Here is a 23,620-nt window from a genome sequence, read left to right as displayed (position 1 = left end):
GACACCCTAACACCACTTGGGGTGTGTGTGTGTGTCCTGGCACACAGGTGGCATGCAGAGCCCAGCTCAACTCCACAGAGCATGTCCATGTGCCTCCCGCCAGCCAGCTGATTTTCAGGCTGCATGTGCACAGAGAGGGAGGAGCACAGAGGTGTGTGGCGCAAGCTCCCCTGCGGCCCAGCTTTGCTCCCAGGAGGCTGCAGGGAGGCCTACTAGGCCCAAAATGAGGCCTGGCGGAGGGTGTCATGCGGCGTGCACGCATGTGCTGTGGGAGGGGGAGAGCGCAACACTATAGATATCATTCATTCCTTTTCTTGTCTAATACAGGAGTATGAAAAATAAATACCCCGCAAAGGCTGGGTTATCAGCTAGTTGTAAAAAAAAAAACCCAGAGAACAATACAGAAAACACAAAGACTGCACGAGGCAAAGGGACAACATGACAGAGGGAAAGAAAAAGAAACAAGGCTACATCTTAGGAAATGGAAATCTGATGTGCAAAGGGGCCGGAGTGAATGAATGAAGCAGCACAAAGCTATGGAGAATTGGATGGAGGAGGATCTGGCCGAAAGACCAGGGATCCGATTCCAGTAAAGACAGCCATAAAAAAGATTTATTCACAGGCACTTTGTCCATACTTCCTGGAGCATCTCTTTCTCCCTTTCCTTCATCTTTCTTGCTCAGAAAGGGATCCTGATTTGGGAAGCTATGAGGAAAGATCTCCCTGAAAAGCACATTTGATCTGCTGCACTCCTACACTGTGTGGATATGTTCTCTCCTTCACATTATAGATCGTGCCTATGAGCACCGCAGCTGCTAAGATGCTAATCAGGGCTTGCCAAACTTGACTGGGTGAGGCTGGGCAGGTTTTCCCTTTTGTGTGACAAATGTATAGTTGCCTGCAGCCATTATGGGATGTCCTTATATGCATCCATAGGTGGGACTAAAGTGGGTCATATCTTGTTGACTGCCTTCTTGGGTGGAGGAGAGGTTGGAGACAGGATTCAGCCAACCACCAAGTAGATAAAACTTTCCCTATGGAAAACTGGGAGTTGAACTGGGAGTACAGACAATGGCAAATTACCATTGTTGTTTAACTGTGTTCTACTAGATAGTTCTGAATGGATTTGGTATTTTTGACCACTGGATTCTTCCCAAGGATCTAGCAAAGCTAAAGATATTGTTGTAATACATGCATTATTCCCAGCAAGGTGATTGCTTCTCCCATTGTGAAGACTGACTAATTGCAGCAAGTACCATATTTTTCGGAGTATAAGACCCACCTTCTCCCCTCTAAAAGTGGGTGAAAATGTAGGTGCGTCTTATAGACTGAATACAGGCATGTTTGACCTACCAAACCCTCCGTGTGTTATATTTTTGCCCTCTCCAGCCCCCAGAAGCACTCTGCAGTGCTCTGCATGATCTGTTTGCGCCAAAAATGAGCCTGTTTTTGGACTCCCAAGCCCTCTGCGTGTTGCATTTTCATTCTCCCAGGTCTCCAGAACACTCTGTAAGCCAAAAACGGGCCCGTTTTTGGTGAAAACGGGCCATATGGAGCAATGCAGAGTTCTTCTGGGGGCTGGGAAGAGCGATAATGTGACGTGTGGAGGCCAAAAACTATTTTTTTTCTTGTTTTCTTCCTGTAAATTTAGGTGCATCTTATAGTCCGGTGCATCTTATAGTCAGAAAAATACAGTAGATTTCAGCAGTCGAATTTACCAGGCTAAGGGTGGCTTTATCCCATGGGCTGAGACTTTGGTACTTCCTCTGACGTTCCTGCAAATAAAAAAGTCACACAGCTGAGATAAGACCACTGGTTCTTCCAAGAGAGAAGCAGAAAAACCAACAACCCCAGCCAGTGAATTAATTCCAGTTTTAATCTCTTTGGTGCGCTAATGCAAAAAGATCCCGGTTCGATTCCCTAGCAGGCCTTATTTCTTTAAATTAATTAATTAAATTAAAAGAGACTCCATCTAGTTGTAATAAAATGAAGGATATCAACCTAAAATAATCCATCTAGGTAACATTTCATTTTAAAATTTTAAAGCCTCTTTGTACTTAGTGGCAATAGATCGTATTCTATATAGCCTCAGTTTGCCAATAGTAAAATGAGAATGCTGTTACCTTCTTTCACAGGGTTATAAAACAATGAAGATTATTTTATCAAAGGCATCAAGCCCCACTGAGGAAACAGCTCAAAGTGGCATGAAAAATACTAACATTATTTTTATGTAAGCCAGCTAGAAGCCATGTTTGGCAAATTCTGGCTGAACCAGGCAGAAGCATTTGACCACAAAGATAAATCTTTGCTACTATATAATGCTGGAGAATTATTATTAGGATTTCTGCATTCTCCATCCTACTAAAACGGTGTCTTTCCCTCCCTCTTTGGAAAGATCTCCAGAGATCCCTACCTTTCGACTGAAAGAGGTGAATGGATCCAGGCGTTCCTCATATTGGGAAGAGTAACGCGACTCTGTGTCATCACTGCCAGATCCCTGAAAGAGAGACCGTTGGGTTTGTAAGTGATGCTTAGTCCCTGGTGACTTGCACGGATGAAAATGGTCAGTTCAGAAGTAACACCGAAGCAACCGACTCCCTTCAAACATGAAGGTTCAGCACGAGAGAAGTGGTCTTGCTGATGTAGCCAAAATGGACTCAATGGATGATAAGTTGAAGCAAGAGATGCAACAATGGAATCCATAGAACTCATTTTGGTTATTGAGTCTAAGATCTTTAGCATTAGGTAAAGGTAAAGGTTCCCCTTGCACATATGTATTGGTTGTTCCTGACTCTAGGGGGCGGTGCTCATCTCCGTTTCAAAGCCAAAGAGCCAGCGCTGTCCGAAGATGTCACCGTGGTCATATGGCCGGCAGGATTAAATGCCAAAGGTGTATGGAACACTGTTACCTTCCCACCAAAGATGGTCCCTATTTTTTCTACTTGCATTTTTACATGCTTTCGAACTGCTAGGTTGGCAGAAGCTGGGACAAGCAACAGGAGCTCACTCCGTTACGCTGCGCTAGGAATTCGAACTGCCGAACTGCCAACCTTCTGATCGACAAGCTTAGCACTTAGCCACTGAGCCACTAATGCACTCTTCTGCATTACAGGAATCCAAAATTAGGCTTCCCTCAAAAATGGACTATTTAGCCTCTGTTTGGACACAGCCAGTGAAGATGAGTCTCTTGCCTCTGTGGACAATTGGCTGCACCACTGAATGTATCTCAGGAAGCACCCACTCTCCCTCCCAGAAGGACGGGCTCTATTACTTTCCTGACCTGTTGGACAGGAGACAAGTAAGATTGACACAAGGAAAACCCCGGTGGGAGTTCTAAGTGGGTGGCTGGACAAGTAAAAAGTGTTGTGGGAAAAGTAGGCAATAAAAGTCTTTCCCAGGAACAGCCTTGCAGGAAGAAGAAATAGGAGGGAGCTTCTTAACCATTTTTAATGTAATTGGTTTAAAGAGAAGTGATACAAGTGGACTGAATAGGATCGAATTAGTGCTAGCGGGTCAAACCTTTTGCAGGCTAGAGGTACTCAATTTGTCTTATCAATCTTTCTCTTGGAGGGGGAAAAACAGCCAATTTTGCACCTTAAAGATTGCACAAAAGGGTCCAAACATTTTCCCCTGTCTTCTCCAAGGGTCATGAAAACTGGGAGCAGCCTGTAGGCCATGCGGTGCCCCTCCATTCCCTTTGACCAAGGGGACACGGACACTCATTCCTGAAACCAACTCTCCCAGAATGTCATTCAAAAGATACGTCTCTTCAAAGAACCTTGGGATAAAAGCAGATCAGCAAGCTGTTGTTGCGATGCTGGGATTCCCGAGGAAAGCATTTTGCTCTTTTCTCGGCTGCTCTCTTGACAAGAGATTCTTGGATTTTTACAGCCCACCACCAGAGTCCTTGGGAAGGAAACGAGCGCTCTCTTCTGGAGGCAAGGGGGACATGCAGGAGAGAAGGGAGGGCAAAGACACAGCAGGCATTCGAATCGGGCTTTATGGGAAATGAACCTTGCTTTTTGAGACCAATAAATGATTTTGATTCTAACTTCTCTCAGAGGTCCAGGATGAAATAACAGATCAAAAATGAAATCAGAAGCAAAGAAGGAGAGGGATGATAGCAGTGTTCCAATATTTGAGGGGATGCTACAGAGAGGAAGGGGTCAAGCTATTTTCCAAAGCACCCGAAGGCCAGACAAGGAATAATGGATGGAAACCGACCAAGGAGAGATTCAACCTAGAAATAAGGAGAAATTTTCTGACAGTGAGAACAATCAACCAATGAAACAGAAGTTGCCATCGGAAGTTGTGGGGGCTTCACAACTTGAGACCTCCTGCTGCAGCTACTACCAGTTTGCCAGATCCGGGCCAATCCATGAGCAACCCATCTCTGCTTCCACCCCAGAGAAGGCCTCCCCATTGCTAATCAACAGAGGGCACTGTGTCAATCCTGGAACAGGAACAAGTTTATTCTGCTATTCCCATCAATAACAGCAAAAATGGCCCAACAGGCATTCTAGTCATTCCCTGTTAGGCCTTCCTATGCCAAAAGGAACAGATGAAGGATAGCCAGGCTTGTCCTGCTTCAATAGAGACATGTTCAGCAATAGTGCATAAACTTATACACTGCTTTGCAGTGCTTTGTTACAGCCCTCTCTAAGCGTTTTACAGAGTGAATCTATGGCCCCCAACAATTTGGGTCCTCATTTTACCCCCCTTGGAAGGATGGAAGGCTGAGTCAACCTTGAGCCTGGTGCAATTTGAACTGCCAAATTGCAGTCAGCCGGCAGTCAGCAGAAGTAGCCTGCAGTACTGCACTCTAACCACTGCGATACCAAGTCTCCAAGCAAGCGAGGACTGCATGCTACAAGACCGGCCTCCATAGAAAGCAGGAGCTAATCTTCCTTATTCTATCACAACAGATCATGGGGATGCAGAGGGAAACCGAAATAGAAGCTTAAGCTGACTAAAGTGGACTAAACGTATCACGTTTTGTAGCTCATGGAATGAGTTCTACAGGTAGTCCTCCACTTATGACTGACCCTTCCAAAAGGTACGTGACTCAGATTTGAAGTGCTGATGGCCACCAACCCCATAGTCATGTGATTGCATTTTGGGTGCTTGGCAAGCAGTCCGCTTTTACAGCCGTTTGCAGCATCCCACAGTCACATGACTGCAATATACTATACCTTGCAGACAATGGATTTGTTTAATGACCAGAGATCCACTTAATGACCACTGCAAAAAATGTAAAATTGAGTTGGTCATGTGAGATGACCTGCTTAATGACCAACACTATTTATAACTGTAATTCCGGACTCAGTTATGCTCATAAGTCGAGGACTACCTGAACATCGTAAAAAAAGGAAGGTGGACAGGATCATTTTGCAAACACAGATCCAGGTTTCTGCTACCGGGTCTCAAAACGGGCAGCCTGCTGTGCTGTCCTTCTGCTTTGCTGACTCACCCGGCCTGGGTAGCTTTGCAGGAACTTAATTTTTTCATAAAGTTTGATGTTGTCAGCTCGCAGGTTGTCCAGCTCGCTCTGCAACGCTTGCATTGTGTGCTGCATCAGACGGTTCTCCTGACATTAAAAGAGGACAAAGGGACAAAATTAAACCTGGATGCTCAAAACGGCACCGAGGCAGCAGAGCTCCTAATCAAAACACAGGCATTAAATAATAATCTTATGGAAGAAAAGAAGTGCTAATAATCAAAACAAGAATGACAATTTACACAAGATTTCTCAACGTCCACTCTGCCTAAATGTTTACAGCCAAACCATCTTCTTTGAAGCCATTTGGCAGGTTCATAGTAATGTTTAGATTGGAGCTAAGAAGTTTCCTGAAGTTTTTTTTTCAAGAGGCAACTGGGCTTTCTGGTTTTTCTTTGAAGACGTTTTGCTTCTCATCCAAGAAGCTTCTTCAGCTCTGACTCTATTCCCAACCATCCAGTCAGAGCTGAAGAAGCTTCTTGGATGAGAAACGAAACGTCTTCAAAGAAAAACCAGAATGTCCAGTTACTTCCTGAAAAAGCATCTTTGGGACAACCATGACCTGGATGGCTGAGGATCTCCATAGACAAGTTTCCTGAACTTTAGAGATAGGTGGGGATAGGTGATATTATAATACTTTAAAGACTTATTGTTATTTGATAGATAATTATGAATTCAAGGAAATAAGGATTGTTTGGATTTGGAAGTTTATTTATATGCCGCCCTTTTCCCTGGGGGGACTCAGGGCGGCTCACAATCCAAAAGGAAAGGGGGGAAAACAGACTTTTTACATATAAGACAATACATAATTAAAAACACAACATTCATACCATTCGGGCGGGTTACAATCTTAGCCCCAGGCCTGACGGGATAGCCAGATTCTGAGGGCTGTGCGGAAGGTCTGGAGGGTGGTGAGGGTACGAATCTCCACGGGGAGATCATTCCATAGGGTCGGAGCTACCACCGAGAAGGCTCTCCTCCGCGTGGTTGCCAGTCGGCATTGGCCAGCAGATGGAACTCGGAGGAGGCCTAATCGATGAGATCTAATAGGTCGTGTGGAGGTAATTGGCAGTAGGCGGTCTCTCAAGTACCCAGATCCACTACCATGGAGGGCTTTATGGGTAGCACCTTGAAGCGCATCCGGAGATTGACATTGTTACAAATGAAAGAATATTAATGGTAATTTGAACACATAATGCTCAATGATGGCGAAATATTCAGTTATGTTTAATGCAAAACCATATATTGCAATTGACACCTGAGGTTTATTAAGGAGAGTTTAACTGCAGCTAAATACTATAACTTAGTACAACGAATGAACAGGCGGGTGTGTTTGTATGAAAAATGACATATAAAAAAAAGAATGGATGTGTTGATTCTGGCCTCTGGCTCTTAGATGGGCATCTTATCAAATCTCCCCATCCAGATTTAGGTGTGAGAAAACTCCACGGTCTCTTACCGCTTCCAGCTCATGGTTCCGGGCCCGGAAACGCTCTCTCTGGCTAGAGATGATCGAGAGCAGAGAATCGACTTGACCTTCTGGAACCTGGGTGCTTGCTGATGATGGATGGCCTGGAAAAAAGACTATGGTTAGAGATGAAGGAGAAGATGAAGGCCAGACCCATGGAGTACTGAAAAAATGTTCTGCCTGCAAGATGTTTTACAAAACTGTTCTGACCCCACTCTTTGTTTGTTCACAAATGACAGTCAGACAGAACTTCAAAGGAAATATCTTTATCAGTCCTGGCTCAAGCTGGCTGCGAGTCCAAAAATAAACATAGATAAAGTCTCTGGCAAAAAGTTACACAGCAAAAGCAGAAACAAAAAGCTCTTACAGCAAACCAGGTTTACAGAAAGCAAATCACTTATCCAAGTGCCTCTTTGAATCTCGAAACGATGAACCACACACGACGAACGACAAACGTTGACTTCTGCAACTAAGGCGGGGCACCATCCGTCTTTTATCTGCAGAAGACGACCCTAACGAGCAACAGCTGCTCATTATTCCTGCATCCCGACGCAACTCACAGCAAGCTGCTGCTGAGTCACAACACAAAACCCGGTGGGGTTCAGGGAAGGACTTGTGGGAGCGGTGGGTTGCAGGCAATACGCCCCAGTACGGGCGTATTGGTGCCTGCCGGGAGCGCTAGGTACCATTCCGGTACGGTGCTTCGGAGGATCTACCTGCCCGCCCTCCTTACCTGCATTTGAGCTCTTCGGTGCTTCCGCGCATGGATCATACGGTGCCTAAGTGACACTCCGCCGAGGAGCTGGAGCGTCATGGAGGCATCGTGGAGCATCGCAGGAAGTAAGGATGCATGCACCCGCTGCGCATGTGTGCAAACATGATGCACGCATTTATGTGATGGATGCTGGGTCCCGTTGCACCGTACCGGTTGCACCGGGATCCGGAACCCACCACTGACTTGTGGTCAGTGAAGATGGATTCTGCCACTTCTCTTTGCTGATTAATCGGTTAAATGTTTTCCAACAATGCGCTTGAGCAGAATCCGAACGAGGCATTTACCATAGAAAAGTGCCGTTGCTTCTTTAATGGGCTCAGGAACAGTCTCCAGGTTCTGCATGGCAGCCCCCTGGGGAAACAGAAGAAGAAAAAAATAAACTAGTGGGCAGGTAAAGAATTCCTTCTTTGAGGTATGTTTTCATCCCTGCATTGGTGATGAGAAGTTGGAGCTAGTTATCTCTTTTCCCTCCTGACTCGTCCACGAAGCTTTTCTTTTCCCTCCGGCTTTGAAGTGGGCATGGCCACCTGTTATGTCCTTCAAAGGAAAGGCTGGTGTTCTTGCTAATCAGAGTTTTCCCCCTCCCAAATAAAAATGATAGGTGTTCTGATAAAGAATGGGGCATGCCAAGCAGCAAATTTGGATCATTATAGATTTATTTTGAAACAAACAAACGCTCGGACTAATTTTACAGATGGCATCTCAACTACATCAGGGGAGTCAAACTCAGTTTAATTGAGGGCTGCATCAGGGTTGTGTTTGACCTTGGAGGGCTGGGGGTGGTGGTTGGGCGTGGCCATGGTTGTGGTTGGGCGTGGCTGTGGCAGGCATGGCATGGGACTCGTGGTAGCCAAATGTTGGCTACCTGTGGTAGCCAAATGTTAAGACAGGATTTTCCTGAGACCATGCCTCGCTCTCATTATAATCTCCTTCCTTCCTTCTTTCCTTCCTTCCTTCCTGCCTGCCTGCCTTCTTTTTTTTCCTTCCCTCTTCATTCTCCTTTCTTCTTTCTTCCCCTCTTTCCTTTTTTCCTTCCTTGCTCTCTTCCCATCTTTTTCTTTCCTCTTTCCCTTTCTCCTTTCCTGTCCCTTCTTACACGCTCAAATGCAAAAGGGGAAACATTTCTCCTTTTTTTTTTTTTTTAGTTTGTTCTGATAGCACTCTACTGGGGAAAACTGGCTGCGGGGGGGTGCAACAGCCTCCTGCACCCCCGCCAGCAAAAACGGAGCTCTTTTGCTGTTTCCAGGCCGGCCCCATGGGCTGGATCTAAGTACCCTGTGGGCCAGATCTGGCCCCTGGGCCTTGAATTCGAGACCCCTGGTCTACATGGTCCCTCGCTGCCTGTCTTTGCTGTCTTCTTCAGGGACTCACCTCAGCATCTGGGCGATGCATGGCAGACAGTGACTGCATGGTGGTGAGATCATGCTCCAGTTTTGCAATCAGGTCTTTCTGGTCGGCCACTGCAGAGACAGCTTCAGTGAACTGGATCTGCAAATCAGTACAGCGGCCTGTTGGGGAAGAACGAGATGCTTTGATTGTTGCAAATCACCCCCAGAGAAATATTGAGAACACCCCACCTTCTGTTGGCATTTCTGGGCTTCCAGGAGGCAAAACCAGATTAGGCAAGAAGAGGAAGAAAAGTTAAACAAACCTAATCAAATTGGCCTCTTCAGACGTTACCTTGCTCCCCCCAAATGGGCAGAGAAACAGAAGCACTGAGTAACCTGACCAATAAACTATTTATCTGGTATATATAAACATACAGTACCGTAAGAATGCAAGGGAAGGGGGGTGGGTGGGGGTAAAGCTCCTTTCAAAACATACTTCCTGCAATATAAACTTGTTTTAAAATTAGAAGGGAGCATTACAACACATAATTCCTCACTGGAGCAGAAACTGGTGCTATCTAGGAGTTGTCTACTCTTACATCAGTGCTATTAGATTTGTGTGTGTGTGCGCGCGCCAGGGTGGGTTCCTATACTGGTTGCAGTGGTGGGTTCCTACCGGTTCGGACCGGTTTGGCTGAACCAGTAGTGGTTTGGCGGCCTGGGTCTCTGGAAACGACAACGACCCAGGCCTGCCACGCCCCCGAACTGGTTTTTTCGGGCGCTGCCATAGGCATTACCATCTTGTTTTTTTGCTTCTATGGATGCACAGAGCAATTTTTATTGCACTGCGCATGTGTGCACAGTGCGCATCAAGTACGCCCACACGCCCACGAGTGAACTGACAGTAGTGATTGCCAGAACCCACCCTTGACTGGTTGGTACTGGATGGTAGTGCGCGTGCTTCTGTTCCTACCACAGAGAGTCCAAGACATAATCAGAGCGTTTGTGCGGAAGAAATGGAAATGAGATATAGTGGCATGATCCATTTTTCTCAGGTACCTTAAATTTTTTTCCTTCTATCCCACCCCATATTGTATTATTTGCTTGGCTCTGCACTCCGTATTTCTTTTCATTACCTTCTAATAGCCTTGTCTTCTACTGACCTTGATGCTCAGAGATCTGCTGTCCTAGACTTACATTGTTTATCTCAACCTTATTGGTGTAAGGAACAGATGTGTAGCTGTCAAAAGGGAGGATGAGTTGACAGAGGCCAAAAAAAAAGACACCTCCCCTGGAATGTTGTTAGCAGGCCTTTCCAGATGTTAAATTAGATCAGCCTCCTCCACTTATGAGAAACTATTTAAGTCAAAGAGAAGTCCGGGGGAGATTGGAAATTTCAGGGTGCCATGTTCCAGCTGGCACGAGAAAGTGGTTTGTCCATAGTTTCCTTGGAGTTCCTGACGGCGGGAAAGGCATATAGGTATACTTTTCTCTGGTAATTAGGATCAGTTTGATGAACATTTGGGCTCTTTATTCTACAAGTGTGTTTGTTGTCCTTAATGCTTAAAGGACCTACTGGAACCTAACTGGCTTTTTAAGGGATAGAACAAACTACGTATAAGCAAGTCGTTTGGTATAGAACCAAACCATTAGAGGCCTGTGTTTTATTTAAAAAAAAAATACAAGGATAACAGTGGACCATGGGACCAGAGGAGGGTTCCTATCGGTTTGGACTGGTTCAGCCGACTAGGTAGTAACTCGGCCACCCATGCATCCGAACCGGTTCTATTGGCGGCATCTTGTTTTTTGCTTCTGCGCACACGCAGAAGCAATTTCTTTACCTACTGTGCATGCATGCATAGCGCGCAACAAGCGTGTGCACACCCGAAGTGCGTCCCTGAGCGAACCGGCAGTAAAAGAATCCAGAACCCACCCTTGCATGGGACCCTTTCTAGAGCATTTTAACCAGAGGTGTTATTCTACCGGTTCGGATTGGATCACCCAAACCAATAATGGAAATCACGGGTGGCTCCTCCCACCCACACCCGGCTCTATGGCACCCCATTTAGGCCATTTTTTCCCACCAAAAGTGCATGCGTGGAAGGATCTGCGCATGCGTGGAGGTGGCGCATGCTCACATTTGCGAACCAGTAGGGAAGGTAAGTGTACCATCCCTGATCTTAACCATTGATTTTTCAACCTTCCCAAGTTATCATTTGACATGGGACATTAGTCAGACTTATTGGTTCTCCCTGCGAGCCTTGAAATGTAGTTTTAGGTCTTACTCCATTGTGACAGTGCATTAGAGGGAGAAGCTGAGGCCAGAGGTCTCTTGACCTCCTGCTCTTCTCTCCTTCCTGGTACAGATTAGTCCTCTCTTTTCTGGTTTTCAACTCATGGAAATAATAGTTCTTTTCCATTCTGTATTCCACCTTAAGGACTCCATTTTGTTCTGGAACTCCATATTAAGAAAAAAAAATGAGAGAAACTGGGACCGATCAAAAGAAGTGCAAGAACAATGGACAGAGAACTAGAGTCTAACTCTCATGAGAGAAGAAACTGCATATCGTCAGACCCAAAGAAACAAGTACAACATGGAGTTACATTTGAGTAGTACCTTTATTGTTACTTGCCTACAAACAGAATCTTGCCAGACTAAAGCAATTATCTGGAATAATATAGGTATGCTCTGTGAATTGTTAGGGAGGGTCCGACTTTGCTATCTTCCTGCCTACCAGACATCCCAAGCTTCACTGTCTCTTTGTCCTCTGGGAAGGAGCCTCTCCTCCTGTGACATCAGATGACATTCCACCACAATGTTCATATTTACCATGAAGAGAAAACAACCATGGAGGAATCTGATGGTAGTTTTCAAGCATTGGAAAGGGTGTCACAAAGAAAAGAGTAAAGGCGTGTTTCTCTTTGGTCCTAGATAGCATGGCAATAAAGAATATGCTTCTGTTTAGAGGAAGGCAGATTTAAACTGAAAAGAACAGTGGGAGACAGTGAGTTTCATGAAATGTTTTCACAGCTGCATTTGTCATCTATCTTTCAATGATGCTTTAATTTGGATTCTTGCTCTGCTCATGGTCTAGGGGTGTCAAACTTGATTTCATTGAGGGCCACATCAGAGTTGTGTTTAACCTTGGGGGGGGGCTGGGGGGGGGTGTGGGCAGGGTGGGTGTGGCCAGATCAACATCACCCATGTCAGGGATGCCTGTCATGACCTGAGCGCTCTACCAGCGAAAACAGGCTCCTGAGTTCCGTTTTCTGCTGCGACAGCCTCCTACAACCCTCTGCCAGCAAAAACGGAGCTCCATTTTCAGCAGCGATGGTCTCCTGCAACCGTCTGCCAGTGAAAACGGAGCTCGGGAGGGCCACATGCGGCCCTCCTGAGCTCCATTTTTGCTGGCAGAGGCACCGTGGGCCAGTCCTTAGCTGTTTCCAGAGCAGCCCTGCGGGCCAAATCTAAGCACCCTGTGGGCCAGATCACAGGCCAGATCTAGCCTCTGGGCCTTGAGTTTGACACCCCTGGTCTAGGTAGCGCTTTCTATCTCTAGGATTCTATGATGCTCCGGTTTGCAAGCAGGGACCAAAGTGAGAGACACAGAAGCAGTGCCTTGCCTTTGCCCTGCACAGCCCCTCCAAGGATCAATTGGGCTTATAGCAGAAGGTCTACTCGACCGGAGACTCCAAGGCTACCTGCAGCTCCTAAAAGTGGCCCGTAGGAAACTCCAAAGTTGTTAGAATTAAAATGGTTGTATTTGACTTGAAGAGAGACAGAAATATTTAAATGCATGACCAAAGCATTCTGTGTTAATTTACGGCATTCAATGCTTTTTATTTGAATTAAATTTAAAATATAATAGAAGTCAAATCAGTCATGTTTTTTTTTGTCCCTGCCCTGCTTTGAAGCACACCTTGTGTGACATGGAAGAGTGTAGGTCTCAGCCAGGAAAACACACAGTCCTGTGCTAGAGGAAGAAGGCAAGGGGAAAAGCAGAGACCCATAGAAGAAATAATAGTCCAGCCTGAGGCCTATTCTATGTGGACCTCTCCAATGGAGACATTTCTGAGCAGTTTCAAGCAGCAGTAAGTTCTTTTGAGATGGCCCTTGAAATCAGGGGTGCCAGGAAAAGACCCAAATGGGAATTGAATGCCACCCAATACTTTCTCTTTGTTGCCTGGAGATTCTTTAAGAGCTGAGGTGGCGCAGTGGTTAGAGTGCAGTACTGCAGTCCACTTCAGCTGACTGCTAGCTGCAGTTCGGTGGTTCAAATCTCACCGGCTCAAGGTTGACTCAGCTTTCCATCCTTCCGAGGTGGGTGAAATGAGGACCCAGACTGTGGGGGTAATATGCTGACTCTGTAAACCGCTTAGAGAGGGCTGAAAGCCCTATGAAGCGGCATATAAGTCTAACTGCTATTGCTATCTTCATTCCTAAAATGCCTTCTCCCCTCACTTTGGGGAGGATCGCTTAATAAAGGGGGGGGGAATGGTGGGATTCAGCCAGTTCGCACCTATTTGGGAGAACTGGCTGTTAACTTTCTAAGCAGTTCAGACAACCAGTTGTTGGAAGAAATCTCATCCTGTAAGGAAGGCAGGAAGGAAACATTCTGGTGTTGTTTCTAGCCTAATCTTTATTGCCCTGCTTACAGAAACTGCCTCTCCGGTTAACCCTTATTAAACAAGTTGTTGATAGCAGAGATTGCCTCAGTCATTATTCACCTTCCCGAGTATTTAATAGAACTGGTTGTTAAATTATTTGAATCCCACCACTGGAGGGGAGGGGAAGTTAACTATACTGGTGGGAATGGGGATGGGATTGGGTGTGGGGGGGGAACTCACTTCTCCTTTTATTGAGATGCATAGCTTTTTGGATACATGACTAGTGATATGAGGTTGTCACCACAGTGGAAGGGTCCAACTTTTTGATTTGGGTTTTTTAAAAATATGCTTCCAATTTTGGAAAGCAATTTAATGCACCCGTTTTGCTCTCCTGTAAGAATTAATGGCCTTTTGCAGCTAGATTTTAATGGCATAGTCTAGAAATATTCTGGACCACAAAAATAAAGCCAGGAAGCCATGTGTCACTCGTAGCTTGCTTAACCCAATCCCATTATTTCCCTCTCCTTTCACTACGTGACCCACTCTATTTGAAGAACAGTCTGGTCCAAACCTGATTAAAAAACAAAACTCAACCATAAGAAGAGAAGCAATGAAGATCATTAAAGTTGACTGTTGGGACATGGATACCTGGCTGTCATTTTCTACAATGGGGTGACATGTATTATCATTCCATTTAAATTGTAGCCGTTGTTCCTTCATTTGTATCTGTGCACCTAAATTGCAACTTTTAGGCAAATTGTCTTTTCAACAACAAAGTCAGCTCTACTGTCAGCACTTAGAAACAGATGTGGGGTTTTCCAAAAGGACAATTTAATGTGCTACTGTTAATCTTTTACAGGCTAGGAAGCGAACAACATGCTTTGTTTCAGTTGTCCAAGTAGATACCCAACATTATAATTTGGGAGAGTGACAGGCCGCCAGGCACAGGCGACCATCCTGTCAACATAGCATCTGCTAAGTGTTGCATTTGGGGGTTTTCTATTGGATTAACTTGGACATCCATCCTATCGTCTACCATGTTTCAAGATCTTACAGGCAAGCAACTGCCCTTAATGTGTGTCAGGCCCCAAGAACTAAGAAAAAAACATGTGGGGTTACTCCTAGTAGTTTCCTTTATTGTTCTTCATTTACAGACAGAATCTTGTCAGATTAAACAATAAAGCACCATAAGCCGTGGTGGCGCAGTATCGTGTTTCCCCAAAAATAAGACAGAGTCTTATTTTCTTTTGACCCCCGAAATAAGCACTTAGCCTTATTTTCAGGGAGGTCTTGTTATTTTTGAGGTGCAGGTGACGAGCGTGGCCACCTCATGGCTCCTGCTGTGTTGCAATATTTTGGGGGAGGGCTTATTTTAGTGCATGCACTCAAAAGCCCGATTGGGCTTATTATCCAGGGAGGTCTTATTTTCAAGGAAACAGGGTAGTTATAATACAGTACTGCAGGCTAACTCACTGCTTACTCCAGTTCAATTCTGAATGGCTCAGGGTTGACTCAACTTTCCATCTTTCTGAGATCAATAAAATGAGGACCGTGGTTGTTGGGGGCAATAGACTGACTCTGTAAACTTCTTTTCAGAGGGCTGTAAAGCATATATATCTAAGTGCTATTGCTAATTTGCATAACTATATAAATAGTCTTGGAAGTGCTAGGGAGGAGCCATTTTAATCCTCTTTCTGGTACCTCTTTGCTTCTGGAAAGCAGCTCCTCCCTCCTGGGAATCCAGACTGCATTCCACCACAACAACATATGGACATGGCAGTGTGGTGATAATGCTAAAGTGGTGGTGGAGGGGGTTATCAGATTCTGGGCCAAAGCTGGGATATTCTGCATTTTCCAAAGCTAGATATATATGGTGGTGGCCATTTCTTATGAAACTTATGACTTTTCGGTTTCCTACTCAAAATGGCAGAGACCTAAGCTCTCAATGTTCAACCATTATAGTAAGGATGGTGTCATGAACAGCAAAAGAGGTTTGGGGCTTTGAGAGTCAAGTTGCCCACCCCTTCCTGAAACTCCCTCCTATCAAGTCTCAAGGGAGGGGGTTGGCTTCCTCTAGTCTGATCAAATTGCCAGATGTTCAGCTCCGCAGTGCAATTTCTCTGCTTCCAGATAACGTATGTGTAGGCAGGGCATGAGTTTCAAGGCAGGGCTTTGGATGTGATGCCAAAAAGAGAAGCAGCCTTCCAATGGCCTTGCAACCCAGACATCTTCTCTGTTTGCTTTTAAGGCATCCCTGATATTAATTTTAATTTGTTAAGGTTTTACAAGATCGGGCTGCATTTTCACCTACTTTTCAACCTAGCATATCTTGTATTTCCCATCCTGGTCTGTCTATTTAATTCTGTTCTTTGATGAGTTAGCCTTTCTTGAATGACGTAGACATGATAACCCTGGCCAATCCTTGTAATGAAGAATAACAGCTGCTTTAGACAAGCAGCAAAGGAATACTATTGTTTTCACAGCCTTCTTGTGATGTCATGGAGATATTTGGAAGCTGTGGCCCAGTACAGAAGAACAAATAAAATGGAACCTGGTTTTAATCTACATTTAATATTGCAAAATCATCTGCATCCAAAAATCTTGCTAAATTTAACAAGATGTTTTGAGCAGGTAGGATGTAAAATAGCTTTTCTCAGCTATAGCTCTGGTTATGATCCCTATGAATAAATACTGTGGGCGTGGCTTGGTGGGCATGGCAGGGGAAGGATACTGTAAAATCTCCATTCCCTCCCCACTCCAGGGGAAGGTTACTGCAAAATCCCCATTTCCTCCCGATCAGCTGGGACCCAGGAGGCATAGATGGGGGTGGGGCCAGCCAGAGGTGGTATTTGCCGATTTTCCAAACTACTCAATATTTCCGCTACCAATTCTCCAGAACTGGTCAGAACCTGCTGAATACCACCTCTGGTCCCAGGGTCATGCAATCTTTATTTGCAGCCTCCCCAGCCAACCAAAGTCAGTGGGGGAAACTGGATTCACTCAACAATCACATGATTCACTGCGGCAATGATTCGCTTAACAACTGTGGCAAAACAGGTCGTGAAAATAGCAACTCACTTAACTAACCTTTGCTTAGCCACAGAAATTCCGGTCCCCAATTGTGGTCCTAAGTGGAGAGCTACATGTAATTGAATCAATATTTTATCAGGTGCCTATATAGGTAATGGAATTACAGTCAGATGCTACCTTTTGGGGGCTATTTTGGGAAGTTATTACTGCAATATTTTCTCTGCAATCATGGCAAATTCTTGGGAAAAACTAGTAGAAAAAGTGGAATGCATGCTGTGAGAAATCTTTGGGACTTATTGGGACGTTTGATAATGAAACTCATAAATATTTAATTCTTGGGAAAAAATCTTCTTTAAGAATTGGTGTTTTATTGTTCTATTACAAGTTTGGGTGGAAGTTGACATCAAGTGTTATGTCATGGCTGCTTTCAGGATTTTAACTGACTTCAAACAGAATTTAGTCTTTACAAGGAAGCTTCAATTTCAACAGGTGGCAATGTATCATGGAGAACATGTTTTTGGTTGCCTGAGGCATCCACCTGATGGAATCCGTGGCAAAATTAAAACATAAAATATCTCTATCAAAATATCGTAAGGATATTTTTAAGGCTCCCCTCGAACATATGTGCTAGTTGTTCTTGACTCTAGGGGGGCGGTGCTCATCTTTGTTTCAAAGCCGAAGAGCCAGCAGTGTCCAAAGATGTCTCTGTGGTCATGTGGCCGGCATGACTAAATGCCGAAGGAGCACAGAATATTTTTAAAGTAGATATTTCTGGGATATTTCAAACAAACATTTCAATGAAACTTCATCAATGATTCATGTAGTTAACAATACAAAAATGATATCAACTGACCCAAGCTTAAAGATGGTTCTTGAAAATTAAACTTAATTTATAAATTAAAATTCTATTCTAGGATGTACTGAACTCCCCAGATAAGATATCTAAGATGGACTTTTTATATTGAGGATGACAAAAAGGATTCACTGATCCGTATGATATGGTCATATGGATATTTTATTTATTTATACCTTGCCTTTATTATTTTTATAACGGCAGAGAACATATTTAATACTCTTTCCTCCTCTTTTTCCCCTTCACCTATGAGGTGAGTTGGGTTGAGAGTGAGTGACTGGCCCAAAGTCATCCACCCACCTTTCATATCAAAGGTGGGACTAGAACTCATAGTCTCCATGTTTCTAGCCTGGGCCCTTAACCACTAGGCCAGTGTTTGACACCCCTGCCCTAGACTATCCTGGTTCTCTAGTGCAGTGGTCTCCAACCTTGGCAACTTTAAGACTTGTGGACTTCAACTCCCAGAGTTCCTCAGCCAGCTGGCTGAGGAACTCTGGGAATTGAAGTCCACAAGTCTTAAAGTTGCCAAGGTTGGAGACCACTGCCCTAGTGGGTTTTTTGGGATACTTTATTGATGTATACAGGGAGTCCTTGATTTATGACAATTGGGACCAAAATTTCCATTGCTTAGCAAAGTGGTTGTTAATAAGTTTTTATAACCTTTTTTTGCCAGAATTAAGTGAATCACTGCAGTTGCTAAGTGAATCATGCAGTCATTAAGTGAATCTGGCTTCTCCCATTGTCCTTGCTTGTTGGAAGCGAGGGAAGTCAAATGGCCATCACATGACCACATCATGCTCCAACTGTTGTAAATACATGCCAGTTGCGAAGTGACTGAATTTTGATCATGTGACCATGGGGATGGCGCAACAGTTGTTAAGTGCAAAGCGTGGTGAACGACGGCTAAATGAATAGTTGTAAGTTGAGGAGTGTCTATAGCAGAAGATTAACGGGAAAACCTTTAAATGAAGATGGTAATGTAATTTTAAACTATATACTATCGCTTTCGAATCTGCCTTCCAGAAATTATGACTATTGAATCTGCACGATGGCTAAAAGAATAATGTTGAGAAATAGTAATAATATTGAGATTATTCGAGATGTAAAGAAACGGTTGCTGGAAATGTGTGATCTGTTTTGGGAAAGGGAGTATTTTCTACTGCTGCAAAAAAACAGAATGCAGATACAACATCATGCGGTATTGTGGCAGAGATTTTGTGACATTTTTCAATAATATTTGGTACTGTAATTATATTACAGTAGTGCATTTATTAGACAACCGGAACTATTGGTAAAGATAAAATACAAGGTAGATTTTCTTTCGTTTTTTTCCTTTTTTGTTTTGTATTTTTAGTTGGTTTGGGGGTTATCACTTTTCTTATCTTCGGGGTTTTTTTTCGTTTTTGTTTACAGATGTTTTTGCGAATTGTGTGTTAGTATGTACACATAATACATTAGAAACATTAAAAAAATGAAAATAAAAATATATCTTCGCATATAAAATAAATCCAATTAATTTAACATCTGAACGTGTTGGCATTCCAAATATTGCATGCCAAAGTTCCTATGAAGATCATTAGACAGTGTGCGGCATCAGATATCTGAATTAGATTACAAAACTCCACAAAATATTTAAACCATGGAATTACAATGTAAGCCAGCCGGTTGAAGAAACATCTTTGCTGCTTTTGAGTTCAGCCTCTCCCAAGGAAGACAACCTAGACATCACTGTGTTTGTATAAAAGATATTTACTTCAATTATCACACCTAGGGTGCTAGTGAATAATAATAATAATAATAATTATAATAATAATACATCATGTGAGTTTCGTACAGTGATATTGCTTCTCCATATCATATAGGGACTGTTGTACAGTGCTGAGAACATACATTGGCTAACCTAGGTTGGGAAGAAAATACCACTTCCCACCAAGGGAAGAAGTCTTCTCCTGCTCTGTCACTGCCAGCCATATAAATCTTTTCTCTCTCTTTTTTTTAATAAACTTTTGAATAAGAAATAAAATGTTACAAAAGATGAAATCACAGCAACACAACAGGGCAGCTTCTCTCAAAGCTACGTGTACAAAAAAAAGAAAGAAAGGAAGGAAGAAAAGAAAGAAAGAAGAGGCTTTTTTTTTGGTCAACTGGGTCTTTGTGAGGGTATTTCATTAAAATTGGTGATTCGGAATATAAGAAACGAGCTTCTAAAAACACCTAAGACTTAGTGCGTTACAGGAAAAAAATAATATATATATCTATTTATATATTTATATATATATTTATAAAATACTGCTAAAAATGTTGGACACCACAAGTACACGGGGATAAAATGGAGCTTATCAATATTTTTTTTTTAAAAGAAAATATTCTCAGGAAAAAAAATACACCTTTTTTTTTGTGTTTCGAGTTCATTTTTTTTTGTGCTGTGTTAGTAGTCAGGGCAAGTCCAAAGATTAGCCCAGTAAAATGGCAAGTAGTTATTGCACAAATGCAAAAAAATAATAATAATAATAAAAAATACAAATAAAATAAAAACAAAAACAAATTCTTCAGAGCATAACTAAATGGCAAAATCTTAGGCAACGCCCCCCACCCCCCAATTCAATAGGGTTGGAATATGCAAGACCTCCCAGCTGGATTGTGTCTCTGTGTATCTGTGCATGTCAAAAAGAAAAGAAAAAAAAAGCAAGGCTGCCATTAACTTTAGAGTTGAAAGTCCAAATTTGCAGGTATGACATTCCTTAAAGGTTTGTTCAGAATAAGATTACACAGTGCCTGATTTTTTTTGGGGGGGGGGAGGGGGGGAGACTGGGGCAGAGGGGGGGACGGGAAGATCAGCAGAAAACGGCTTTTAAAATTGGAAATGCATAGACTATTCAGAGAGAAATTAAAAAAAAACTTTCACAATAAAATCTTTCTTTTGTAAAAAAAAAAAAAAAAGCTTCTTTCCTCCACCCCTCATTGTTTTCTCCAGGTTCCAACTGTCTGACAGGATGTGGATGATGGGTGACTAGTGGGCTAGTTTTCCTGTTGGGAAAATGGAGCACCAGCATGCCAGAAATGGATGCTTCCAGCAGGGCCATTTGCCCCAAAGACCATTTTATTTCTCACTTCTCAGAGCATGGCGGCATCTGACACATGAGATGTGTCACCTAAATGGATCTTTTATTGTTTGCTTTTTTTTTTTAAAGGACTTTTCAACTTTTTTCTATTTTTCCCCATAAGCTGCTGCTTCTCTTCAGAACAGGTAGTCCTCGACTTACGACCACGGTTGAACCCAAAATTTCTCTTGCTCAGTGAACACATTGGCTAAGGAGCTTTTGAACTCACTTTATGACTTTTCCTGCCACAGTTGTTAAGCGAATTGAAGCAGTTGCTATGTGAATCTGGCTCCCCCACTGACTTTGCTTGTCAGAAGGTTGGAAAAAATGATCCACATGCCTCCCCCCGCCCACCCCGGAGTCACTGCAACCGTCACTAATATGAGTCAGTTGCCAAGCATCCGAATTTTGATCACGGGGATGCAGCAATGGTCGTTAAGTGTGAAAAATGATTATAAGTCGCTTTTGCTGTTGTAACTTCAGTCACTAAACGAACTGTTGTAAGTTGAGGACTACCTATATTACATTACCCTCACGTAGAAGAATTCCACACTGTACCATTCCTTTTCTCCCTATACTGATAAACAATTCAATCTCTTTTCCTTCCTAAAAGTTCTCACCTTCCCCACGCACATCGCTGTTAAGTGTGCAAAGAACTTTGAGGGCCAGCTAATCATTAGGCAGAGTGGTGCACATAACACTACCAAAGGATGAAACTACCACGGTGAGAAGAAAGACATACAAATGGTCGCTTTGAGATCTATATTATTTCTGAGTTATTTTTGCTTCTAAGGCAGTGATGTCGAACCTTTTCAGCACCGAGTGCCCAAACAAGAATGGATGTCCATGTGCGGGCGCTGGAGCGCCAGAAATCCGAAGACCAGCTGGCCGGTGCGCGCATACCTGTTTTTTGGGCATTTTGGGGGCTGTTTCAGGCCGTTTTTCGAGCCATTTTTGCCCCCCCCCCAAACAGCCCTAAAACTGGACTGTTTTTTGGCTGTTTTGGGGGGGCATTTTCAAGTGCCCGCAAAGACTAGCGTCAGAAACCAGAAGAGCCACTGGTGACAGCGCGCAGAACCACAGAGAGGGCTCTGTGTGCCACCTCTGGCAAGTGTGCCATAGGTTTGCCATCATGGTTCTAAGGTTTAAATCCTGCTACCCTCTCTCACTGTCCCTTTCCAAAAGATAATTTACTAACAAATCCCAAAACAGATTGAGGTGCCGCCTTGAAGAACCGTCAGTCTGCACCTCAGGTCACCATGGGGACTAGTTGAACACTCCCATGCCCAAGGACAGGCAACCACACGCCCTCCCGATGCTTTGGAGACCAATATCCATCAGACCCGATAGCGCAAGCAATGGCAAGCTCTTGTGGGAACTGTAATCCCCAGCACTGGATGGCTTGCCATTGCTGCACCAGAATCTAGCTGAGAGTCAACAAGCAGTGAATGCAGAACTCTTAGGACCAAGAGGAAAAAACTAGGAGATGTCACTCAATGAATGCCGCTAATGTACTGTAGTATGGGCCCATGCTGCCAGGCAACCTCATGGCTAGTATCATGGGGGTTTTCAAAAGTCATGCAAAAAAAAAGACAACTTGCAAACAGAGGCTTCAGAGCAGTCTTGGTAGAGGAAAGCCGTCTTTCAGAGGGAAGTATTATTATTATTATTATTTGCAATCCTAATACGTTTTGGGAAAGGAAAAAAAAATGCCTGTTCATGGATTCACTCCTTAGGCTCAAGGAGGCTGAGAGCCCTTCAAACATGTCATAATTCTGCCTTGGATTCTCATGCATCCATCCATGCCCCCATTTTTCCTACCCTTTGAAACTCTTCAGCTCAAAATATCTTTAAATAATTTTTTTTTTGTTTTAAAAAAATACATATTTACAAACAACCCAGATATACAAGAGTCTATGGGGTCTTGACTGAAACTCATGTCCGCAGTGCATCTGCGATTTATGCAGACGAACGAAGTCGGAAGAGAGCGTCCACGGAGAGTCTGCAGCCAAGACTATTGGGGGCAAAAGAATAACTATATTAAGGGTCATTATGCTTTACCATTAAACATACGCTTGAGAGACAGTTGAATGAAAATCAAATCCCTTGTGCTAAATGGGACAGGAAAGGCGAGGCATTTGTTCTGTTTGAAGAAGTCCGAGTTAAACTGGAATGAGCTTCTCTTGAGTGCTCCAATTTGAAAGACCCAGGAATGCTTTGGTAGACAAGAGGCTATTCTCTGGATGTGGATGATGATTAGGTTGCTGCCATGGTGCTTATCTAGCAATACTACTGCATAATTATCAGGAAAAGGAATTCTGCAATGCGCAGTGTACAATGCGTACTCCAAGGTGTCGGTGTGAGTGGAGGAGGGCTAGCAAATTATAATTTGACCACCATCACTCTAAGTGCCTCTCTTGTTTATCAATTGGAGCTCTGTGAAGAGCGGCTGGTCTAGAAGCGAAAGAGAACGGATAAAGATGATTTAGGGAGTGGAAATGAAGTTGGGATGGGCAAGTAGGCAAGCAGAAAACCCTTCCCGTTTTGTCAAGAACGTCTACAAAAAGTTGCCTGAAAGTATGGAACAGAATGAAACTTGGAGAAGATGCGACAAGCTGAAGGGACAAAAGGAGAAGAGTATAAGAGACAAAGTTTGCGACAACTGTAAAGCCAAATTCCTTGCCTCAGAAGTGGGCATGTGCCATGACCCATGTTTTTTTTTTAAATTATAAAGGTCCACATTGGACTCTGATGGACATAAATGCACAATGCCTAGGAAGAAAGTCTAAAGCAAAGACCCATGTTATGAGCGCATCGTTTTCTCCCAAGGAAACCAATGCTAAGTGGTTGTGGCACGAATCTTCTTTTGGCCACCATGTGCCAAACAACAGATGGTTTACACTTTAGTATGCCCAGAATTAACAGTGATCCTCCCTTACTTTTGAAGAACAAGGGAACAA

The 23,620-nt window shown here is 43.7% G+C and overlaps 1 protein-coding gene across 1 annotated transcript in view; it reads right to left on the bottom strand.

The window, feature by feature from the left end:
* Positions 1-23,620, bottom strand: part of CUX1 (cut like homeobox 1) — a 351,898-nt gene that overhangs the window by 10,129 nt on the left and 318,149 nt on the right. The window contains exons 15-20 of the mRNA XM_032214831.1: positions 9,112-9,248; positions 8,025-8,091; positions 6,957-7,069; positions 5,471-5,587; positions 2,414-2,497; positions 1,719-1,775 (exon numbers count right to left, since the gene is read on the bottom strand). Coding sequence (XP_032070722.1) covers positions 1,719-1,775; positions 2,414-2,497; positions 5,471-5,587; positions 6,957-7,069; positions 8,025-8,091; positions 9,112-9,248 — 575 coding nt within the window. The remainder of the gene's footprint in view (positions 1-1,718; positions 1,776-2,413; positions 2,498-5,470; positions 5,588-6,956; positions 7,070-8,024; positions 8,092-9,111; positions 9,249-23,620) is intronic.

Source organism: Thamnophis elegans, chromosome 4 (genome assembly GCF_009769535.1).
Source record: "Thamnophis elegans isolate rThaEle1 chromosome 4, rThaEle1.pri, whole genome shotgun sequence".
NCBI classification, from domain to species: domain Eukaryota; kingdom Metazoa; phylum Chordata; class Lepidosauria; order Squamata; family Colubridae; genus Thamnophis; species Thamnophis elegans.
This window is presented reverse-complemented; position numbering and strand designations above follow the sequence as displayed.